Source organism: Microtus oregoni, unplaced genomic scaffold (genome assembly GCF_018167655.1).
Source record: "Microtus oregoni isolate MIOR12 unplaced genomic scaffold, Mior012 000024F_ref0000369, whole genome shotgun sequence".
NCBI classification, from domain to species: Eukaryota; Metazoa; Chordata; class Mammalia; order Rodentia; family Cricetidae; genus Microtus; species Microtus oregoni.
The window spans coordinates 32,204,330-32,224,315 of record NW_024543083.1 but is presented as its reverse complement, the minus strand read 5'-3'; the positions used below and the strand labels follow the sequence as shown (position 1 = coordinate 32,224,315).

At 38.5% G+C, this 19,986-nt stretch overlaps 1 protein-coding gene across 5 annotated transcripts; it reads left to right on the top strand.

Moving 5' to 3' along the window:
* The first annotated feature begins 207 nt into the window (after positions 1 to 207).
* Cep44 (centrosomal protein 44) lies at positions 208 to 16,109 on the top strand. 5 transcript variants are annotated; one of them, XR_005976299.1, is made up of 12 exons: positions 209 to 517; positions 4,408 to 4,548; positions 6,024 to 6,171; positions 7,442 to 7,588; positions 8,669 to 8,791; positions 10,669 to 10,863; positions 11,875 to 12,081; positions 13,163 to 13,235; positions 13,674 to 13,798; positions 14,051 to 14,088; positions 14,815 to 14,908; positions 16,067 to 16,109. XR_005976299.1 is itself a non-coding variant. In XM_041673844.1 (12 exons), exons 3-12 carry the CDS (start codon positions 4,460 to 4,462, stop codon positions 14,855 to 14,857), a joined length of 1,188 nt encoding a protein of 395 aa, XP_041529778.1. In that variant the 5' UTR covers positions 209 to 517; positions 1,765 to 1,872; positions 4,408 to 4,459; the 3' UTR covers positions 14,858 to 15,025. The 5 variants fall into 5 exon arrangements, 3 of the variants coding, with proteins under 3 accessions (XP_041529779.1, XP_041529778.1, XP_041529776.1); XR_005976300.1 differs by lacking the exon at positions 16,067 to 16,109 and adding an exon at positions 15,096 to 15,477; XM_041673844.1 differs by lacking the exon at positions 16,067 to 16,109 and adding an exon at positions 1,765 to 1,872 and having other exon boundaries at positions 14,815 to 15,025.
* The last annotated feature ends 3,877 nt before the right edge of the window (positions 16,110 to 19,986 follow it).

Below are 19,986 nucleotides of genomic sequence, written 5' to 3'. Positions count from 1 at the left end.
CGCCTTAAAGAATAAAGGTGGCACTTTCGCAGTTGCAGATTCTCCAGAACGTCTTTATTTCTCGCTTCTTATTCTGAACGACTATAGTCATAAAAATTGTACTAATTTGAAACGTGACACTTACTATAAGGCATATAATTGATAATATTATCTTGAGCTTCAAACTTTCCGAGGAAGACGCGCAAACGGAGTATGGAATCTGCACCGAGAAATCACAGAGTGTGGGGCAGCCCGTGGCTCGGAACGTTTAGCCGCTTTTCGCGGCGCGCTGGAACCCACGGTTCCGAATACAAACGGTCGGCGCGAGAGGAGCCCCGGGGCGCGGGCGCTAGGGCTCCGGGGCTGGACGCCTGGTTCTCGCCACTTTCTCGAGTTACTTGTGCTCCCTTCTTGGTCCGATCGCCTTGGGAACCCTGCCCTTTGCCTGGCGGCTGCCTGCGGACGGGCTGTACTCCGTGGACAGGGTCTCCTGAATGCTGTGCGCACCGAGGATCCGGAGTTGTAGGCGAATGATCAGGTCTGCTGTTCATCCTTTCACACCTAAGGGCAGGAGGGGAACCCTCGATGGGACTTGCTTATGTACCCGACTGGTAGATGCTTTGGAAGACAGCTAAGTAGGAAGACTCGCAATCCACCTCTTAGAATTGATGTGTGACTGACTTAATTCTGCGAGGTTAAATGGACGCTGATATCTCTTGGGTCTTTTCAGTCAAGGATACGTCTAGACTGGCTGGAGGAGTCGGTCCTTCAGGTTTTCATGGTGCTTTTAAAGAATTCTCTATCTACTTTGAAGACTACAGGTTTTTCTCTCTATAGAAAGAAAACTAATTTTAACTTATTTATTTGTTCTAGACTTAGAGCTGCATCAGATTATTTTACAGAATTACTTGCAAGCATTTTTTTTAATCAGTTTTCTATGTAAACACAGTGATGCCACTGAGCCGTTGCTTACATTTAGCCCAGCAAATTCCTTTTTTAAATCCCTCATCAAAACTTTTCTCTTGCAACAGCATTTTCTTAGTATCTAGAGTACGGAGTGATTTTGTAAATTTAATTGCTACAGATCTGTATTCCTCTATCTAAAAATATGGTTTTTAGACATTTGAGCTGGAACTCAAAATCATAGCTATCCATTGCAATTATTAAAGTCTAGTTACTTCACCCTGCAGAAAATGATTTTTGAGTTCAGTGACACCTTATGTATGTAAAGACCTGTAACAACTGTGAGATTGAGGTGGAGTTATAATGAAAAAAATCTTAAGACAGCTGGATTGGGGATCTAGCTCAATAGTAGAGCCATTGAGTGATATGCCAAGGCCCTGGGTTTAATTCCCTTTCCCCACCAATTCAAGTTGTGCTATTCTCACAACCTTTTCCAGAAATTCAGTCGGCAGATTTAATTTGTTCCTAATTCTTCCCAAAACTCTGTAGACTATTGAGACCTTAATGATTGAATCTGTATATTTTCTTTATTTAATGTCTTGTGATAGGTCATATAAAGTGAAAATGAAAATCAGTTTTATTTTTAAGTAATAAGTTTTTTATCTCAGAAATATGTTGAAGATCACTTTCTGGCCGTTTGACTAAGATCAAGTGTAAAGTATGTAACAGTACTTGATTGGGTTCAATTAATAATCTTGATTTTAGTGTTTACCAATTAAAAAAATTAGGAAATCTTTCTTGCGAGCATTTTTTCTATGATCTTCCTTTAATGTCTTTTGTGTTTTCCTTTCTTGTCATCTCATCTTTTCCTTTCACCTACAGATCCAAGCTGTACTTGAATCTTACTCTTCTTCAAATATTTATTCTGCTGGTAATGAAGAGGATGTGTTCCCGGGACATACTTTATTGTCAGAAATTCCATTATCAGAGGTAGAAATATTATAAAGATAAATATGTTCTAGAATATGAGAAAAAGAAAAGATACCACAGAGTATTCGATAAAATCACATGTCCTGGGAAGATGGGATAGGATTGAAAGGAAAGAATTGTGTTAAGTCAGATGGGTCTTAAGACTTGCAATCTTAAATCCCATGAGCAAGGAGGTTTTTAGTTACAGCAAGAGCAGTTCCCACTTCACCTTTTCTAGACAATAAAGGCCGGTATGGGAAGTCTGTCTAACTATTTCCATATGTCTGTCTAGCCCTGGCATCTGCAAAGTTGTGAAATAAGGCTTACAGTATTAATCAATATTTTGTATAATTTGATTTTAGGATCGCTTCCTTTTTTTTCTCCCTAAACTCTTCATTGTCTAAATATGTTAATATTTTTTTTTATTAAAAATTTCTGCCTCCTCCCTGCCTCCCATTTTCCTCCCTTTCTCCCCACTCCTCTCCCCTCCCTCTCCAGTCCTAAGAGCAGTCAGGGTTCTCAGCCCTGTGGGAAGTCAAGGTCCTCCCCGCTCCATCCAGGTCTAGGAAGGTGAGCATCCAAACAGGCTAGGCTCCCACAAAGCCAGTACATACAGGAGGATCAAAACCCAGTGCCATTGGCCTTGGCTTCTCATCAGCCCTCATTGTCCATCATGTTCAGAGAGTCCGGTTTTATCCCATGCTTTTTCAGTCCCAGTCCAGCTGGCCTTGGTGAGCTCCCAATAGATCAGCCCCACTGTCTCAGTGGGTGTGTGCACCCCTCGCTGTCCTGACTTCTTTGCTCATGTTCTCCCTTCTTCTGCTCTTCATTTGGACCTTGGGAGCTCAGTCCGGTGCTCCAATGTGGGTCTCTGTCCCTATCTCCATCCATCACCGGCCAAAGGTTCTATGGTGATATGCAAGATATTCATTCATCAGTATGGCTATAGGATAGGGCCATTTCAGCTTCCCTCTCCTCTGCTGCCCAAGGAACTAGCTGGGGACATCTCCGTGGACACCTGGGAACCCCTCTAGAGTCAAGTCTCTTGCCAACCCTAAAATGGCTCCCTTAATTAAGATATGTACTTCCCTGCTCCCATATCCACCCTTCCTTTATCCCAACCATCCATTTCCCCAAGCTTTCCCCATCCTCCCCTTCTCACTTTTTTCTCCCCATTTCCCCTTACCCCCATCCCACTCCACCCCCAAGTTCCCAAAAAACATATAGTTGCCCTCCTGGATATTGGAAGTAAATATGTTAATCTTTGATCAGTGTAATTTAATGTTTCAAAAATGGCGACCAAAATGCCAATGCAAGAGTTCTTAAAAGTATATTCAGCAGCTTATTCTACACCATGTGTATAAGGAGCAGACTGGAAATGGGAATGGTATTCCTGCAGAGAGAGAATAGGGTGCCCATATCTAGGGAAATGACTGTGGAAATGGGTGGTGGCCCAGGCTTAGAATTTTGCAAATTGCCAGGTTTGTTTACCTCAGAAGAGGTATCTGAAAGGACCATTTTTATGTTGGTTGCTGAAATGTAGACTGGGAAAAATCACATAAAGTATATTTTATCTAATTCTTGACTTGTTCTTTTTTGTTTTTAATGTCAGTGATTTTTTTTAAAGGAGTTTCATTCTCAGAGAATTTGTTTCTCTAGGTACTTTTATAACTTTCTTGAGCAAGATGTTGGTGAACTATGAGTTTGTTTTGTTTTTGAACACAAGCATCTGATTGGCAACTACATGAAATCCAAACCATGGGGATAATAACTAAGTCTGTGCTGTTTGTCTTCATTTCTTATTCTTTATGTAGCTTTTTATAAACATTCAAGATAACCAGTGATGGATAATATTTCAGCTTGGTATATTTTTGCAGATGGTACCAGCTATGGTTTGGATGAAAAGTGTCTTCCATAGACTCTTGTGGTTGATCTCTTGGTCTCCAGCTTGGGGTGCTAATTGGCAGGTTGTGGAATTTTTGATAGGTAGAACCTAGCTAGAGGAAATGGCCTGGGGAGTGAAGATGCTTTGAGACGATAGCCTGATCCCACCTCTGTGCTGTCCTGTCCTCTGGACTGCTGTAATGTGAGCTAGCAGCCACCACACACTCCTGCCACCTTGGAGCTGTGTGTCACCATGGTTTCCATGCTATAAGGGTCTATATCCTCTCAAACACTGAAGCAAGGGGCCACTTTTCCACTGGGTATCATCCTTCTGTTAGGTGTTTGGTCACAGCACAGAGGTAACTCTTGTAGTCCATTATCATCAAGGTAAAATATTTGGGAGAGTGCTAGATAAAATACATTGAATGAATATAAATATAAAGCAAACTTATTTTTGTGAGGAAAAATTAAAGGGAGTGGTTCATGCTAAGTTTATATTTAGGGTTTAGAGTCAGTACCATGCAGTAAGCACTTCACCTGCTACCAAAGCGCTGTTATAAGAAGTAAAGTAGTGTGGTGTAGATGTATGGGGCCTGGAAGAGGCGCACACAGAGTAAAGCAGAGCAGCTTCCCAAAGCACACGCTTAACTGTACTCATGATTTTATTTTTAGATGAAAAGTTACAAGATTTTTTAGGAGTTGGAGCTGAATCTAATATTCAATAATGGCAACAGGTGACTTAAAAAGAAGCTTGCGGAAGCTAGAACAAGTACTTCGTTTGCTAAATTACCCTAATGAAGTGGATTATGTTGGGTAAGCTATAGTACATTTGGTATTTGAAACTTATTTGTGCTTTTCTCATTTTGCTGAAAGTTTGAGATAGTGTGTGACTTGATGGGGGAGGGGTCTTAGGTGAAAATAAAGGGCTAACAAGTTGGTAAAGGACCTGACTGCCAGGCCTGATGACCCTGACTTGCATTCTCAGGACTCACATTGAAACTAGAGATCCAACGCCTTCAAAATGTCCTTTGTGCTCCATAGCTGTACCGAGGGGTATGTGCTGATGAATTAAACAGTTTCTCGGGTGGAGCTGCAGGTGCTCTTAACTACTGAACCATCTTCCAGCCAAATTTTAAAGAATGAGGGCTGCCATAGGAAATCTCGCCACTTAGAATTTTCCATCCTAAGAGCACACATGGTGTAAATGTATGAAATCTATCTTCTGTACAGTGAATGCACAAAGAAATAAATTTGCAAGAAATGGTAACATCTGTGATCTTATTGGCTATATTGAAATGAATACAATTCTGTGGAATGAGGAATGGAAGACTATATAATAAAATCCATTATATCCCATTGAGTTTAAAATTCTATGGAGAGAATATCTAGACTGCTGTACATACAGTTAGAGTGCTCAGCACCTATATCAGGTGCCCTACATCTGCCTGTGCTCTGGGCATGTGCACATATGTGGCACACATACACATCATAAAAGAATCTTTTTAAAATTTTGGCGTGGAGATTTCTGTGGAAAATATGCTGTTTATATGTAAGAACACTATAATTTTAGTTAACCAGTAGTACTGGCTAATTGAAAAAATAATTCATTTGCTGTTTTGTGCAGCAATCAGTAAGACATTTTGCACCAGTAGATGGCTAGACAATTAGAAGTCGAAAGTACGAGGCAGCAGGTATTGAGAGATCAGTATGGATCAGACAGACGATGGCTTCATGAAAATCGGCATTTACCTAATGAGTTACAATAAATAAAGATGGGCAAAGTGTAGAATGCCCTCCTAGACATGAGCACAAGCCAAGAAGGTGCAGTTCTCATGCAAGCAGAAGGGGAATGTCTAATCATAGCATTCACTCTTTCCAGGGTGTTCCTCATTTGTAACTTAGAGTTCATATGATTAACCTATGCAGGTTTGTTTAGGAACAAATGGGTTAACGTAACAAATGTTACAAAACCTTAAAATATTTTTGAGAGCGCTAGGGTAGTATTACTAGGAGAAATAAGATATATCAAGTAAGAATAAACTTTAGAAACCCAATAAAAACTGTAGGAGATAGACTGTACAGCTGTAGTGAGGTTTTGAGCACATGAAAATGAACAGTACTGTTTCATAGTCAGTGGTTTAGAGTAGGGTATAGAATCTAGAAAGTCAGAAATTACGTCATTATTGTGCCTGTAATAATAACTAACTTCCTGACAATGTTGCTAATTTTCCTTAATCAGCTAGCTTTTGGAACTGTGCTTACTGAGTCTTTTCCCTTTGCCCTGGCAGTTTGATGAGAGGGGACACCGCAGCATCCTTGCCCATCATCAGCTATTCTCTTACCTCGTACTCCCCTTATGTAGCAGAGCTTCTCATGGAATCCAATATAGAGCTCATAGCAAAGAATGACGTGCGCTTCACAGACACCGTTTATAAGGTATTTTGAGTTCACAAAATAATAATTACTTGAGAAACTATTGAATGATTTTTAAAATTAATACTTTAGTAATAATTACCGAAACACAGTTGTGTATTTCCTTAACAATGTTATACATTCTGAGAAACTGATAGGCAATTTTGCCATTGGACAAGCATCATAGTGTGCTTGTACAGACCTAACTGTAGTCTGTACACATAGCCTATTGCTCCAGAGCTACAGCTTGTAACATGTCCCTGTTCTGTATATAGTGTGAATTATAGTGCAATATAAATATCTATGTGTCTAAACATGTAAGAAATTTAGTTAAAATACTAGGCAATAGGAAAAAAGTCAGCTTTATCATAATCTAGGGCCACTATCATGTGTTGTTATGTATCACATGTATGTTTATTTGACAGTATTTTCATAGGTGTTTATCTCATTAAAATGTGGTCTCTGTAGCTGACCTGAGCTCATGGGAGCTCACAGACTTTGGACCAACAGCTAGGGAGCCTGCATGAGACTGACCTAGGCCCTCTGCATGTGTTTGACAGTAGCTTGGTTTGTGGGGCTCCTAGCAGTGGGATCAGGACATGTCTCTGGAGCTTGAGCTGGCTTTTGGGAACCTATTCCCCATGCTGGATTGCCTAGCCCAACTTTGATGCAGGGGAAGTAGCTTGCTCCTGCCTCAACTTGATATGCCATACTTTGTTGACTTCTGTGGGAGGCCAGCCCCTTCCTGAACAGAAACAGAGGAGTGGATGGGGGAAGGGCAAAGGAGAGGGGGAAGTTGGGAGGAGAGAAGGGAGGGGAAACTGGTCTGGATGTAAAATGAATGAAAAAATTTAATAAAAAAATAGGATCTGTATCGAAATTAAGTTGTAATTCATGTTTGCTTTGTCTGTTTACTCTTAATTATGGCAACTGGTAAATGTTTGTCACTGGCTATAATTTGCCTGCCTTTTATGAAATTTTAGTAAAACTTTGTGTCCTGGAGGAAGCAAGAGAGAGAACTTATAGTCCACAGGCTTCTGCACTTGTGAGACACAAACTGAACCTTCTGTAGTTTGTTCCTTGAGACCTGAACCCAGGTCTCATATCTGCAGTAGCATCTGCATACCTAGATGGAGACTAACTTTGATGTCAGTTAGTTTTGATTTTTAAGAACCTTAATGTTTACCGTTCAGTTTGGTCAAGTACTGTGATTTGTGTGTATGTGTGTAGCTATTACCTTCTGACCAAGTGGCTATATAATTTTGAACTAAATATTACCTTTATTTCTTCACAGCTTCTTCGTGATCAATTTGATTATAAGCCAATTTTGACAAAAAAGCAGTTTATACAGTCTGGATTTGCTGAGTGGAAAATCCAAATTGTCTGTGATGTGTTGAATTGTGTGATGAAAAAGCACAAGGAATTGATTGGCTCTGACAAGGTGATTTAATGAATAGATTTCAGTAGAGACTTATGCTAAATACCCAAATGTTTGAATAAATAGCAAATTATTTAAAAATGCAATTGTCACTTGACTTGCTGGACCCAGAAGTTCTTTTTCTCATTAGACTTTAATGATTAGAGAAAGAATTCAAAGACAGACATAGAAGAGATGTAAGCATTGTAACAGAGTTACTGTCAAAGCGAAAGCAATAGTGCCTTTCTTCTGGGATGGGAATGGCAGCTAAGAGGGTAAGTGAATATCCCAGATGCTTAGGCATCAGCGTTTTATGAATGGAAGGGAATTCTTCTGTTAATGCTATATGCATAATTGTGGAATTTCCTAGGAATTTCAGGGACGTTTCTAGGAACTAGGGTTAGTTTGGACCAAACATGGGTTGTTGAGAACCAAGATGGAATTTGAAGGAATGAGAGTGTTAAAACACAGAGATGCTGAGGAATCCTCCCTCCAGACTTTTAGGTCTCAGGATTCCTCTACAGGACGTACATTATTTCATAGTTAGCTTCCTACAGAATATAGGCCACTGCAATACCCAGATGTCCTACAGTCTGTACCTGGATAAGGCCAGGAGCGCCTAGTTAATTCTAAATCCCATTGGTCCACACAGCCCATCTATCCGATGCCATAGTTGCTGCATTGTCCACATATGGGGCATAACCCTCTCAAAGGTCATCGTGTCTCTGATACCAGCCACATTTCTTACATATGTGTGACCTGGATCTAAGTTAACAGTTCAAATATAATGTATTTTGTCACTTCTAAAAGTTTTTGCTTGTTTTATTTTCTTGTTTGTTTTTAACTGCGTAGTCCGGGCTGGCCTTGAACTTTCAATGTAACTAAAGCTGGCCTCAGTCCTCTTCCTCCCACTTCTAAATATGGGATTAGAGCACCACCATACCAGTCTCACTTAAACTTACAATAAACAAATAAGCAAAAGCATGTTTGATTACTTTCACTATTTGCTGTTATCAAAAATAAGTACTGAAATAACGGAATTTAAATGTACATCATACTTTTCTATAAGATATATTATTTTGTCTAATTCTTTTCCTTTTTTAGAATCCATCATGCCAAAAAAAGAAGAACGTCTCTGAAAAGCCAGAACCTTGTTTGAGCAGTGAGAACCCCACTGTAGAGGCTGTTGGTGTTGACATCACTGGCAGGTTCATGACTTCAGGGAAGGTGTGAAAATAGAAAGAATGGAGCATATCTGAATGCAGTAAAGATTCTTCTCTGACTGGCATTTGGTGACACATTGTGGTCAGATACCACAGTATGCAAGGCATTTTTATTAGTCTTTATTAGTTTGTTTCATTTCTTTATATAGGTACTTTGGTCATATCCACCCCCACTGCCCTTCCCGTACCTACCCTCCCCTCAAATAGTCTCAGCAGAAGAGTATAAAATTGAAAAATCAATTGTACTTTATTTTTCTAATTTTCAATCATTTTAATTTCCTAGATAAATTTAGTAAGGTTATATTACAGAGGTGTTGACATCTACTCTTTTAAAATGTATGTGTGTGTGTGTGTGTGTGTGTGTGTGTGTGTGTGTGTTTCTTTTAATCTTATATGTATGTATACCAGAAGGGAACAGAAGAGGGTGTCATATCCCTTGGAACAGGAGTCATGGGTGGTTGTGAGGCTCCAAGTGGGTGCTGGAAATGAAGCCTCTGTCATAAGTGTTCTTAACCTGAGCATCTTTGCAGCCCTTGAGAATATGCTCTTAATTACAAACCTGATCATCCTAACAACCCCTTAGTAACCAGAGTGATCATAATGATCCACTTAGATGCATTAATAACCTAGAATATAGATTATCTAATAACTGCTTTTGGGTATTCTCTATTACTAGGTATAGATTGTCTCGGCCTTTGTCTGCTTTGAGCATCTGTGGCTAAATGAATCTAATACGTGTAGAGATAGCATTTTTCCATATCTAAGGGAACTCAAAGCTAAAATGCCATTTGCATAATAAATGTGTTTCCAGCTATTTTACTTCTGGGTGAGAGGACAGAATACAGACAAATAACCAGCATGCAATTAGATAAAGATGTTAAATATTTCTAGATAAATTAAAATACATAGAATTATTTATTCCCTAATCCAAAATACATGACTAGCAGAGCCTTAATTCCAAGAGCTTGAATAACTGCTACAAGACTGATAGAATTTATAAATATATTTCTTTATCAACAGAAAGTGAGTCAGTGCTGAAGCTAATTATCTTCTTCCTGATGCCTCATGTCCTATCGATGCATTTTATGATTTCTTTATCACATGATAGGGGTTTTCAGTGTCTGCACGGACAGTGCATAGGCATAAAGAGTGGGTAAAGAGTTAATGTGAGGTCCTTGTTAGTACTTCTTCCTTTTCAAATTTTGAACTTTTAGCTGAAGGTAAAATATATATTGTGATTCTTTCAATAGAAAATATTATAGTGTGTCTTCACTATAATATTTATAGTGATATTTATAGTAATATTTATAATATATATAGTTGTTGATTTTTTGATTATTTAACCTATAAATTATGTCACAACTTTTGTTTATTTGTTTATTCATTGACAGAATCTCACTGTATAGCTTAGGCTAGCCTGGACCTTATAATTCTGCATGGGCTTACTGAGTGCTGGGATTATGGTTGTGTGCTACCACACCTAATATATTTTTGTCTTCATTTGTTTGTTTTTAACTTTCTATCATGTAACACTTCAAACATTTACAAAAGCACAGAGCATCCTATTTCAACAATTAATCAAATCTTTACTAATTCTCTTTCATCTTTTCTATAACCACTTTCTCCAGCATATTGAAAAAACCTAGATATGTTTAAAGTATATTTTAGTGTTTAACCTAAGACATAAAAATGCTTTTTAAAAGGTGAATTACAATTTCACCAATGCATTAAAATATATAAATATTAACATGCTGTGATACATTGTATGTGGTAATTTAAGTGTTTTAAACAGTTATAGTCTAGAGAATTACTCTGAATATACATAAAGTAGTTGTGCAGTTTCACAATTAAACTAGTTCTTCCATGCTCGTCTCTATGCAGAAAAAAGCTGTGGTCATCCGTCACCTGTACACTGAAGACAGCGCTGACAAGTCCGAAGGGACAGGATGTTCGGCAGAAGTGAGTGAAGGCTGTGAAGATTCAGAGCAGACCTCTGACATCATGATTGCTGAGGAGCAGGTCTCCAATGTTGTGATTGCTGACGAGCAGGCCTCTGACGTCAAGACTGAGCTGAAAGTAAGGGCCGAGGACCTCTTTGACAGATTTCTTCAGTATCTGATTATTTCAGTGTTTGAAAGTTGGAATATTTAAAAGTTATAATTTAATATAACTCTTAAATGATGACATCTGCGTTATAACTTAAGAGCCAGTCAATCTTACTAAATGTGATTCAGTGAATTCCAGTTGTTAGATCTGATTGGAGGTTTCCCTGAGTTTGAAGTACAGCAAACAGAGGTAAGAGATGGTATGCCCAGGGAAATTACTCTCCAGCCAGAGACTTGTGCCGCTTTGCACAGTGCAGTTTTCTACCACTTGTTTCCTCTATTGGCAAATAGAAAAAAGCTTGGCCTTTTATTCCTGTTTTCTCTTTGGTGAGTCTTTGCTGTATTTTCTCCAAGGGCCGTGGTCTCACTGTGTAGCCTTGGCCAAAGTGTAGTCCAAAGTGGCTTCAGATTTGTGTTAAACTCCTGCCTAGCCTTTTGTGTGGAGCTTATAGATGTGCGCTATCCTACCTGACTCCTTGCTGTCCTATCATTTCTAGTACTCCTTGCTGACACAAATACCATTATGTATATAATCTCTACTGTTTCTGCTAAAATGCTCATATATTGTCATTTCTATACACTTTGGATTACAGTTGGATTTATGAAATTTTATTTAGGGCCTACTTTTTACTATCTGGCGCTCTAGGTAATCTGTATATTGTCACTTATTTCCTCTTAGATTGTCTAAAGAAACTAGCAAATGATAGTTGAATTGTACTCCTTGTCTAAGAGCATCAGACAGGTTAATTCACAGGTAGAGGCTGTGAAAATGAAGTCGTCAAAGCCACATCTGACAGCCTTCTAGTAAGGTCCACTGCTGTCTGCCTGGAGGGCTGTTAAGGCCCCCTGCTCTCTACAGGGGGAGCTTCTAGTTCCATACTGTGTTCCTTCCTTAGCTGTGAAAACAAAGGAAGTGGAAGGACATTGATCCTTTTCAAAGGAATGTGACTTCAGATCATCTGGAATCATGTTGTCATTTCAGGACGTATGTGATAATCCTGAGATTATTGCACTTCAGATCGCACTTGCTGAATGCCAAGAGAAGCTTAAGAGCCTGACCTGGGTAGAGAAAAGGCTTGAGTGTTTGGAAGCCACAACAAAAGGGAAAGTGATGGTCGATGAGAAGGCCTGGAATAACCTCCTGAGCCGAGTCACTCTGCTTGAGACAGAGCTGCTGCTGTCTAAGAAGGTAGTAAATATGTAAAGCTTTCCTCGAGTACAGTGAAGCGCGCATCTTAGTGACATCTGTATTCTTTTGGAAACCACTACACATGAGGCTCCGTAGGAAATAGAAAATGTTTGGTTAGAATAAAGTCTACGTAAGTTTAACAAGTTTTCTTATACTTCCTGCAGCTATTTTTTTCTATCAAATAAGATAATTTATGAGACCTGTAAGTTGAGCTTTTCTGATTAATAGTGCTTGGAATAGTTAGAGTGAGGTAAGAATTTTTTGAAAAACTTAAAATTATTTTGTGTATTTTAGTAGGACAAAGCTTCTTCAGTTTACAGGAAAAGTTGTAGAAGACTTAAAACTGAAACTTTCTTTACACATTAACTTCAATCATAAGGTGAATTCATAGAAACAGTTACTAAATTTACTGTCTTAGTTACTATTCTGTTGCTGTGAAGAGACACCGTTACCAAAGCAGCTCTTATGAAGGAAAGCATTTAGCGGCTGGCTCACAGTTTCAGAGACTTAGTCTGTTATCAGCATCATGGCAGTGGGCATGACAGGCACTGAAGCAGTAGCTGAGAGCTACATCCTGATCCACAGGCTTAGAGACGTGGAGAAAAAGAGAAACTGAGCATCACATGGCCACTTGAAAGCCCAAAGCCCTCCTATTGATGTGCTTCTTCCAACATGGCCACACCTGCTTCAACAGGGCCATACCTCCTGATCATTCTCGAATAGTACTGCCCCTCCGCCAGGTGACTAAACATTTAAACACATGAGTCTATAGGACCATTCTTATTCAGAACACCACATTTACCGTTGCCTTATGAAGTATGATAAATATGTCTTATTTCTTAGGGTTTTGGTTTCTAGTTGTCTTATTTTTAGAGACTGGAGTTATAGATTCAAGGTTACTCTCTGCTTCTACACTTAAGTGGTTGTTTTTTGTTTTTTTATGCAGACAAATAATTACTTATTATTGGTAAATAAATTTATTAAAACTAAACATTCCCTGTGCTTTGCTTATATTTTATGTTAAGTAGCATAAATTGAATCACCTTTCATTTTATTCTAAATATTTACCTGTACGTTCCAGAATGAATGCGTAGAGCTTAATGCAGCAAGTGAAGACTCTGACTCTGTTAGTGGCTTGGATAATGTGCCCTTTGGTGAGTTCATAAATTGTATTAGTACTGATGACTTGCAAATATTTTCTGAAGAGTAGTTTTATGGGCCTTTGGCATATTTAGCATTCGTGTGTGTGTGTGTGTGTGTGTGTGTGTGTGTGTTCATGTGTGTTTGCATGGAAGCCAGAGATTCGTTTGAGACGGGTTTCACTATAATACCTAGGTCATCCTTGAACTCATGGTTCTTCTCAGTTTCCCAAGTACATGTGATTTCAAGCGTGCACCACAGAGTAGTACACAAAAGTGTGCTTTGAAATTATTAGAGAATTTTTAGCATCTATCTCCACATGTATACAAAGTATTAACTCATTTTTAACTATACCAATAACCATTTTAAGTAATTTATCTGTAAATAAAATTTCAAATATTTGATTATATTGTGTAGTGGAAAGATATCTATCAAATGTACTTTCTTCACAGATAAACAGTACAGTATGGGGGCACCAGCCAGTACGTACCGCTCATCTGGCTATAGCACAGTGTCAGCAGAATCAACGTCCAGGGGCTCCACTATTCATTGTTGTGGACTGAAAGATTTTTCGGAGGTAAGAGAAGCTGTCAGCTGCTTAGATGATTTCTAAGGTAGAGAAGCAGAAAGCATCATTTTTAGTAAATGCTGTGTAGTATGTGCTGTTGGCTAGAAAAATGCTAAAATTCTAAGTTTCCTCTCAGGGGTTCTTTGTGTTGACGAGTCTTCTTATGCGGTGTCTCAGAGTGTGTTTCATTTATTCATGGTCCATCTTTGAGGATTGTTTACTTTGAGAAATTGCCTAAATTTGTTGCTTTTTAAATTAAAGGAAACAACAATCCAGAAAATGGAAAGAATGAAAAAAATGTAAGTAACAGAAAGGGGCAACAGAAACCATTTCTCTGTAGGGAACTGTACTGGAGTGTGGTATGCGGGTGTACGCATGTGTTTTAGACCCGTGAGGCTGAGTCAGTGTGGAATTTCCTTTAAGACTCCAGTGGATAGTAAATCTACTTCCAGTTGGGTGTGTGTGATATGAGTCACTGCTTTGGTTTCCAGTAAGTGGTGTAAAACACAATTCACAGAATTTATCATGGGTTACAAAGGGCAGAGATGCTTTGGTTGATCATTAATTCAGATTTCTCTACTTCTGGAAATTGATTGACCAAAACATTATGATAGTTGGGAGACATTTTTAATATTATGATAGGCTTCAAAATTACGTTGTGTTTCCAGTGAGCTATTGATGGAGTACCACGATGATGCTTTTACTGGGGAGAAATAATATTATATCTAATTTTAGCAAAGAGTGGTTTAAAGGAAATAAATGATGAAATGGTGTCAAAATGTTTTATACCCTACTACCTTAAAAAACCACAAAACTCTTTGACATTTGGAAAATTCTAAAATAATTTATGCTGCAAGAATTGGCTGATTTATGTTTGTTCTATTTCTATGTATTAATATTAACTCTGCCTAAAATAAGGAAAACAGTCAGGTTTATCTTAGGCTCAGAAGCATATGTCTAACAGCTTCAAGCCTATTACATTATGAGTTGTGCACTTAGCTGATACATCATTTGTTCTATTTCAGGTTTGAAGAGACTGCAGAGCTACTGAAATGCTCAAGTCGCTAACTATAGAGTTTTTTGCATGAACATCTCTAGGACTTTGGCTACTTATAGATGGTATATTTAAGAATCCCTTTTATAATTTTAATATATTGTAATATTTTGTAAAGACTTTGAACTCTATTTGATAGTTGAGGTTTTTTCTTTCCTAAATAAATACTTTTAATATTTTAAGCTGTAATTGTAATGATTTTCTCTTTCAATTTTCTTGGTAACTTTCTGTTCCTGAATATTGCTGTTACAGAGTGAAGTCGTTACATCAAGCTCTGTATTTTTGTGTTGATATTTACTGGCTGTGTGCTAAGTAACATATTTTTAGAAGTAAGGGCTGGAGGACCATTGTCTACATCCTACTGAAGGCGTTGCACCTAGGACTTGTATATTGTCCCCAGGAGGCAGGCTCTCATATGTACAGTCTTGCAGTCTGTGCAGGTGAATAAATTTTAATGCAAAGTTAAAATGTTCACTGAGAACGAAACAAGTGCAGCTGTGTCTTCTTTATTAACACTGCCATACTGAAAGCATGGTTCTTTAGTGTGTTCTATGGGAAATGTGCAGAGTGCCTAACACCATCAGCACAGACATAGAGGGAGGCCATCCATGTGATACTCGGTGAAGGAGATTTTCACTTCTAAAATGAAAAGTTATCAGCTTTTAAGGGCAGAAAAAGCCTTAAAGTTAAACTGAAAGAATATTAAAATCTCTTAGAAAGTTACTATGTAAATGTCCTTCTAACTTTGTAGATAAAAATGTGATACTAATTCTGGATGATAGTCAAAATCCTGGAAAGATATCCTTCGATTTTATATTTTATGTTAGTCATCTCATTATATTACACAATTTGACTTTACTGTTGAGTGAAATATTCATTTGTTATAAATAGAAGTAACTTGAAGCAGTGTTTAGCACTTTAGTATTTGGGGTTTACACTTAAAAACTGTAATATTATGTTAGCATATAGAAGCCTATAACCTTGAATTTAGTAACATTTCAAGAGAATTTCTAGAATAAATCCTGTTGACCTTATTTCTTTTAATTGCAAGTTTTGTAAATGCTGGTACACCCCAATAGAGCACCAGCATGGGCTCACAGTGCCACCTAGTGTCTGCCACGCGACTCTCCCTTTTTAGTAATACTCATAAAACTCAACCCTAATTTCTCTCTCTCTCTCTCTCTCTCTCTCTCTCTCTCTCTCTCTCTCTCTCTTTCTGACAGGGTGTCCTGGGACTCACTGTAGAACTGGAACTCTGTGTAAAACTCACAGAGATCTTCCTGCCTCTGCCTTCCAAGTGCTAGAATTAGAGATGTGTGCCACCATGCCTGGCTTTGGGGAATAGTCCTAATCTAATATATTTATAATATACAAAATAATAGATACTGAAATTTGAAATTTTATGTTAGAAACTAGAAATCTGGAATATAAATTTCTTTGGATTCTTTCTAACAACTTTAATAAAAACAAATTTTTAATAGTGTCATATACTTAACATTTACCAAGAAACTTATATTGAAACAGCTTCTAGAAAAATAAAGTATAACTCATTGAAATTGTTGAAGATAATTGTCAAATTATTGTCATTTAGAAAATACTTTCTCGGGCTGGAGAGATGGCTCAGCAGTTAAGAGCACTGGCTGCTCTTCCAGGGGACCTGGGTTCAGTTCCAAGCACCCACATGAAGACACAACTATCTGTAACTCCACTTTCAGGGGACCCAATGTCCTCTTACAGATGTACATGAAGGCAAGACACCAATGCACATAAAATAAAAATAAATAAATACATTATTGGAAAAAAATGTTTTCTCTCAGGGCTTTGATAGTGGGTTTTAATAATAAAACATCCCCTTAGGTTAAACAGAAGGTCTTCAGGAAGGTGTAGTTTGTCATGTACCCTCAGCTAACTTTGGTTTTCAGGTTAGCCCTTAAAAGTATTGGGTTGCCAATGATGATTTTCAGTAGCCGTTTGCATTTGTTCCTAAGCTGAGAAACCAGGAAACAAGCGTGTATGGGTCTAGATGAGAGCAGGCAGGAATACTGTAAGGAAATGGAAGGTAAGTTCCTGTCAGGGTTGGGGAATAACCGTGATCACAGACTGGTCTAGGTAAAGGCAAGGACTGTCGCCCTGGTGCTGTAATGGAAGTTACGACGGAATACATTCCTTATAAAACTTACAGGCTCTTTCATGCCATTCTATACACAGAGCTTTCTGTAATTGACGGCACCTGGGGAGGCGTAAAAGACTAAAAGGACCTTGTCAGTTTACACATGGCAACACTTCGTTTAGTTCAAACAACATTAGAGCTTTGATTCTACAGTTTAATAATCCCCGGTTGTCTGTCCTTTTCTCTGGGACTTAATACTGCAGACTAAGGGCGATGCAGGAAACAGTACGAAACTTGAAACTTCAGAACTAGAGCTTAATCGCGGTGTCACCTGAGCTTTCCTGCTGAAAAATCACAGGTTTCTTGTTAGCAACAAATGGCTAGAAACGGTCCAGGGCAGACAGCAGCAGCCATGTTGAGAGCACTCAAATTGATTTTTATCGGGAACATTTGAAAAGCTGTACTTTTGTCATGATTTCCAGGAATACTTGTAGGAATAAATAGCTATACAAGTCTTTTCTTCTCTAAACCACCTAAGTGAGATCTCTCTTTCCTCGTTTTTGTGGTACTTGGGTTTGAAGACAGCTCCTCACATATTAGATTAGTATCTATCAATAAGCTAATGTCCAAATTCTCTTACTTACATGTTAAATTAAGGCCCTGGTCAGATAGTGAAGCTGTACAGAGAAAACCTGTCTCAAAATAAATAAATAAATAAATAAGGGCTGGCATTGAATTTATGATTCTCCAGCTTTATGATCCTTATAGCTAGAATCCTAGGAGATGACCCCATGTTCCACACAACATATGTTTATTTATATTTGATGAGAATTCTCTATATTGCAGATTACTCTGCAACTCGGCAGTACTGATTTGTCTGACTCCGAATTTCATGAACCTACAAACACGTGCAGCCAAACTCTGCTCAATACTAAAGTTAATTTGCTTTTGACTGTTAGGACAGAGGATTTATGCAACAAACAACCCAAATGGATGAACTGCTTGACTTTTATGTGATGGAAGAGTGCTAAAAAAAGATGGGGGCTGGAGAGATAGCTCAGCAGTTCTGAATTTTTTCTACTCTTGGAAGAACTGGGGTTCAATTTCTAGCCCCACGTGGTGGTGCACAAGTGTCCTTAACTTCAGTTCTAGGTGATCTCACACCTTTTTTTTTTGACTTTTATGATACTGGACATATATGTGGTACACAAATATACATTTGGACACAAACATAAAGGAAGAAAGAGAAAAAAGACAAAGAAGGAAATGTCTATGAGAGAACTGATGACAAGAAGGCTAAATATTTGTAGTCTCAATGGTTGAGTTCAGTTTGTATGCATCTGCCGTACAACCAACTTACTAAACCATTAGATTATAGTTCTTTGGTTAATGTAGTGTTAGGTATATGGAAGTTTCTGTCCCTCCTAGTCCTGAAGCATTTCAGTCCCAAAGAAACACACAGAGGCTTATATTAATTATAAACTGTTCGGCCTCTTAGCTTAGGCTTATTATCAGCTAGCTCTTACAACTTAAATTAACACATAATGTTTTTCTATGTTTAACCATATGACTTGGTACCTTTTTTCAGTGCAGCGTTTTCATCTTGCTTCCTCTGCAACTGAGTGGCAACTGCAGACTGAGCCTTTCCTCTTCCCAGAATTCTAGTCTGGTCGCCCCACATACACTTCCTACCTGGCAACTGGCCAATCAGTGTTTTACTAAACCAATACAAATGACAAATCTTTACAGTGTAAAAAAGCATTATTCCACAGAAATATTGAAATTTGGAGAGATCCTTGGAGGCCCCTGAATTATCACATTTCTTATAAACTTCTTGCCTCCCAACTCTTAACTCTAGTGTATGAGGACAATTTTTTATGGTAGAGTGCTGCTTTCTGCATCCCAGTCAATAGTTTCCACTATTCGCTTGTTATTTTAAAAACTTTTTCTCTGCTGTGAAGTGAGACCATGACCTGACATATTCTGAGAATTCACTATGCTGCTGACCTCCTAGCAATCTATCAAAGCTTTGAGTTACCACTGCTGGCATATTTATGAAAAAAAAACTTTTAAAGATAATTGGAATAACTTTTGATAATTATTAAAACTGTCATATTGAGCTACAGTGGAGTCAGTAAAGCTATTGTCTAGTTAGCTCTGCTACCTTCTAGAAATGTCATTCAAAGGTAAGACCCTCATCCATACATTATTAACAAATGAATTCACAATGAAAGTTCACTGAGAACCTACAAGACCCACTACCCCCCAAACCCACTGAGCCTATCACCCTTCTGGCCAAACATCCAGCTCAAGATCACAGTCCCTAGAAACAGAAGCACTGCCTGCACCAATTGGAAGAAGAAGTGAGTGACAGGTCTCCCAGCTAAACTACCCTAATCCCTAGGTCCTAAGCACCAGGGCACATTCCCTGCCCTTCGCCCTCCCATCTCATCCCCAGTAGCCAACTAGCAGGTAAGAGTCCTGCTGACAGGATGCTCTATTACCACCCCCAATCACTGGACACTGTAACCTGTAAGACCCACTCTGCCACCCAAACCCAGTGAATCCATCGCCTTCTTCATGGTCAAACATCCTGCTCAAGATCAGCAGCCCCTGGAGACACAACCACTGCTTGTACCAATTAGAAAAGAGATGGATAGATGGCAGTGGAAGAATACATTCAGTACATAAAGAGCAATGTGGCACCACCAGTACCTAGTGGTTGTACAACAGCAAGACTTGAACATTCCAACACAGGTGAAGCAGGAAAAAATTGACCTTAAAATAGCTTTATAAAGATGACAGAGACCCTTAAAAAGGAAATGATAAATCCCCTTAAAGAAATCAAGGAAAAGACAAACAAAAAATTGGAAGAAGTCAATAAATCCCATAAGGAAAGCCAAGAAAAAGCAATCAAACAGGTGAAGGAATCAGTTCAAGACTTGGAAATTGAAATAGAGGCAATAAAGAAAACACCAAGGGGATTCTAGAAATGGAAAATCTGGGTAAATAAACAGGACTATGATGTGGGAG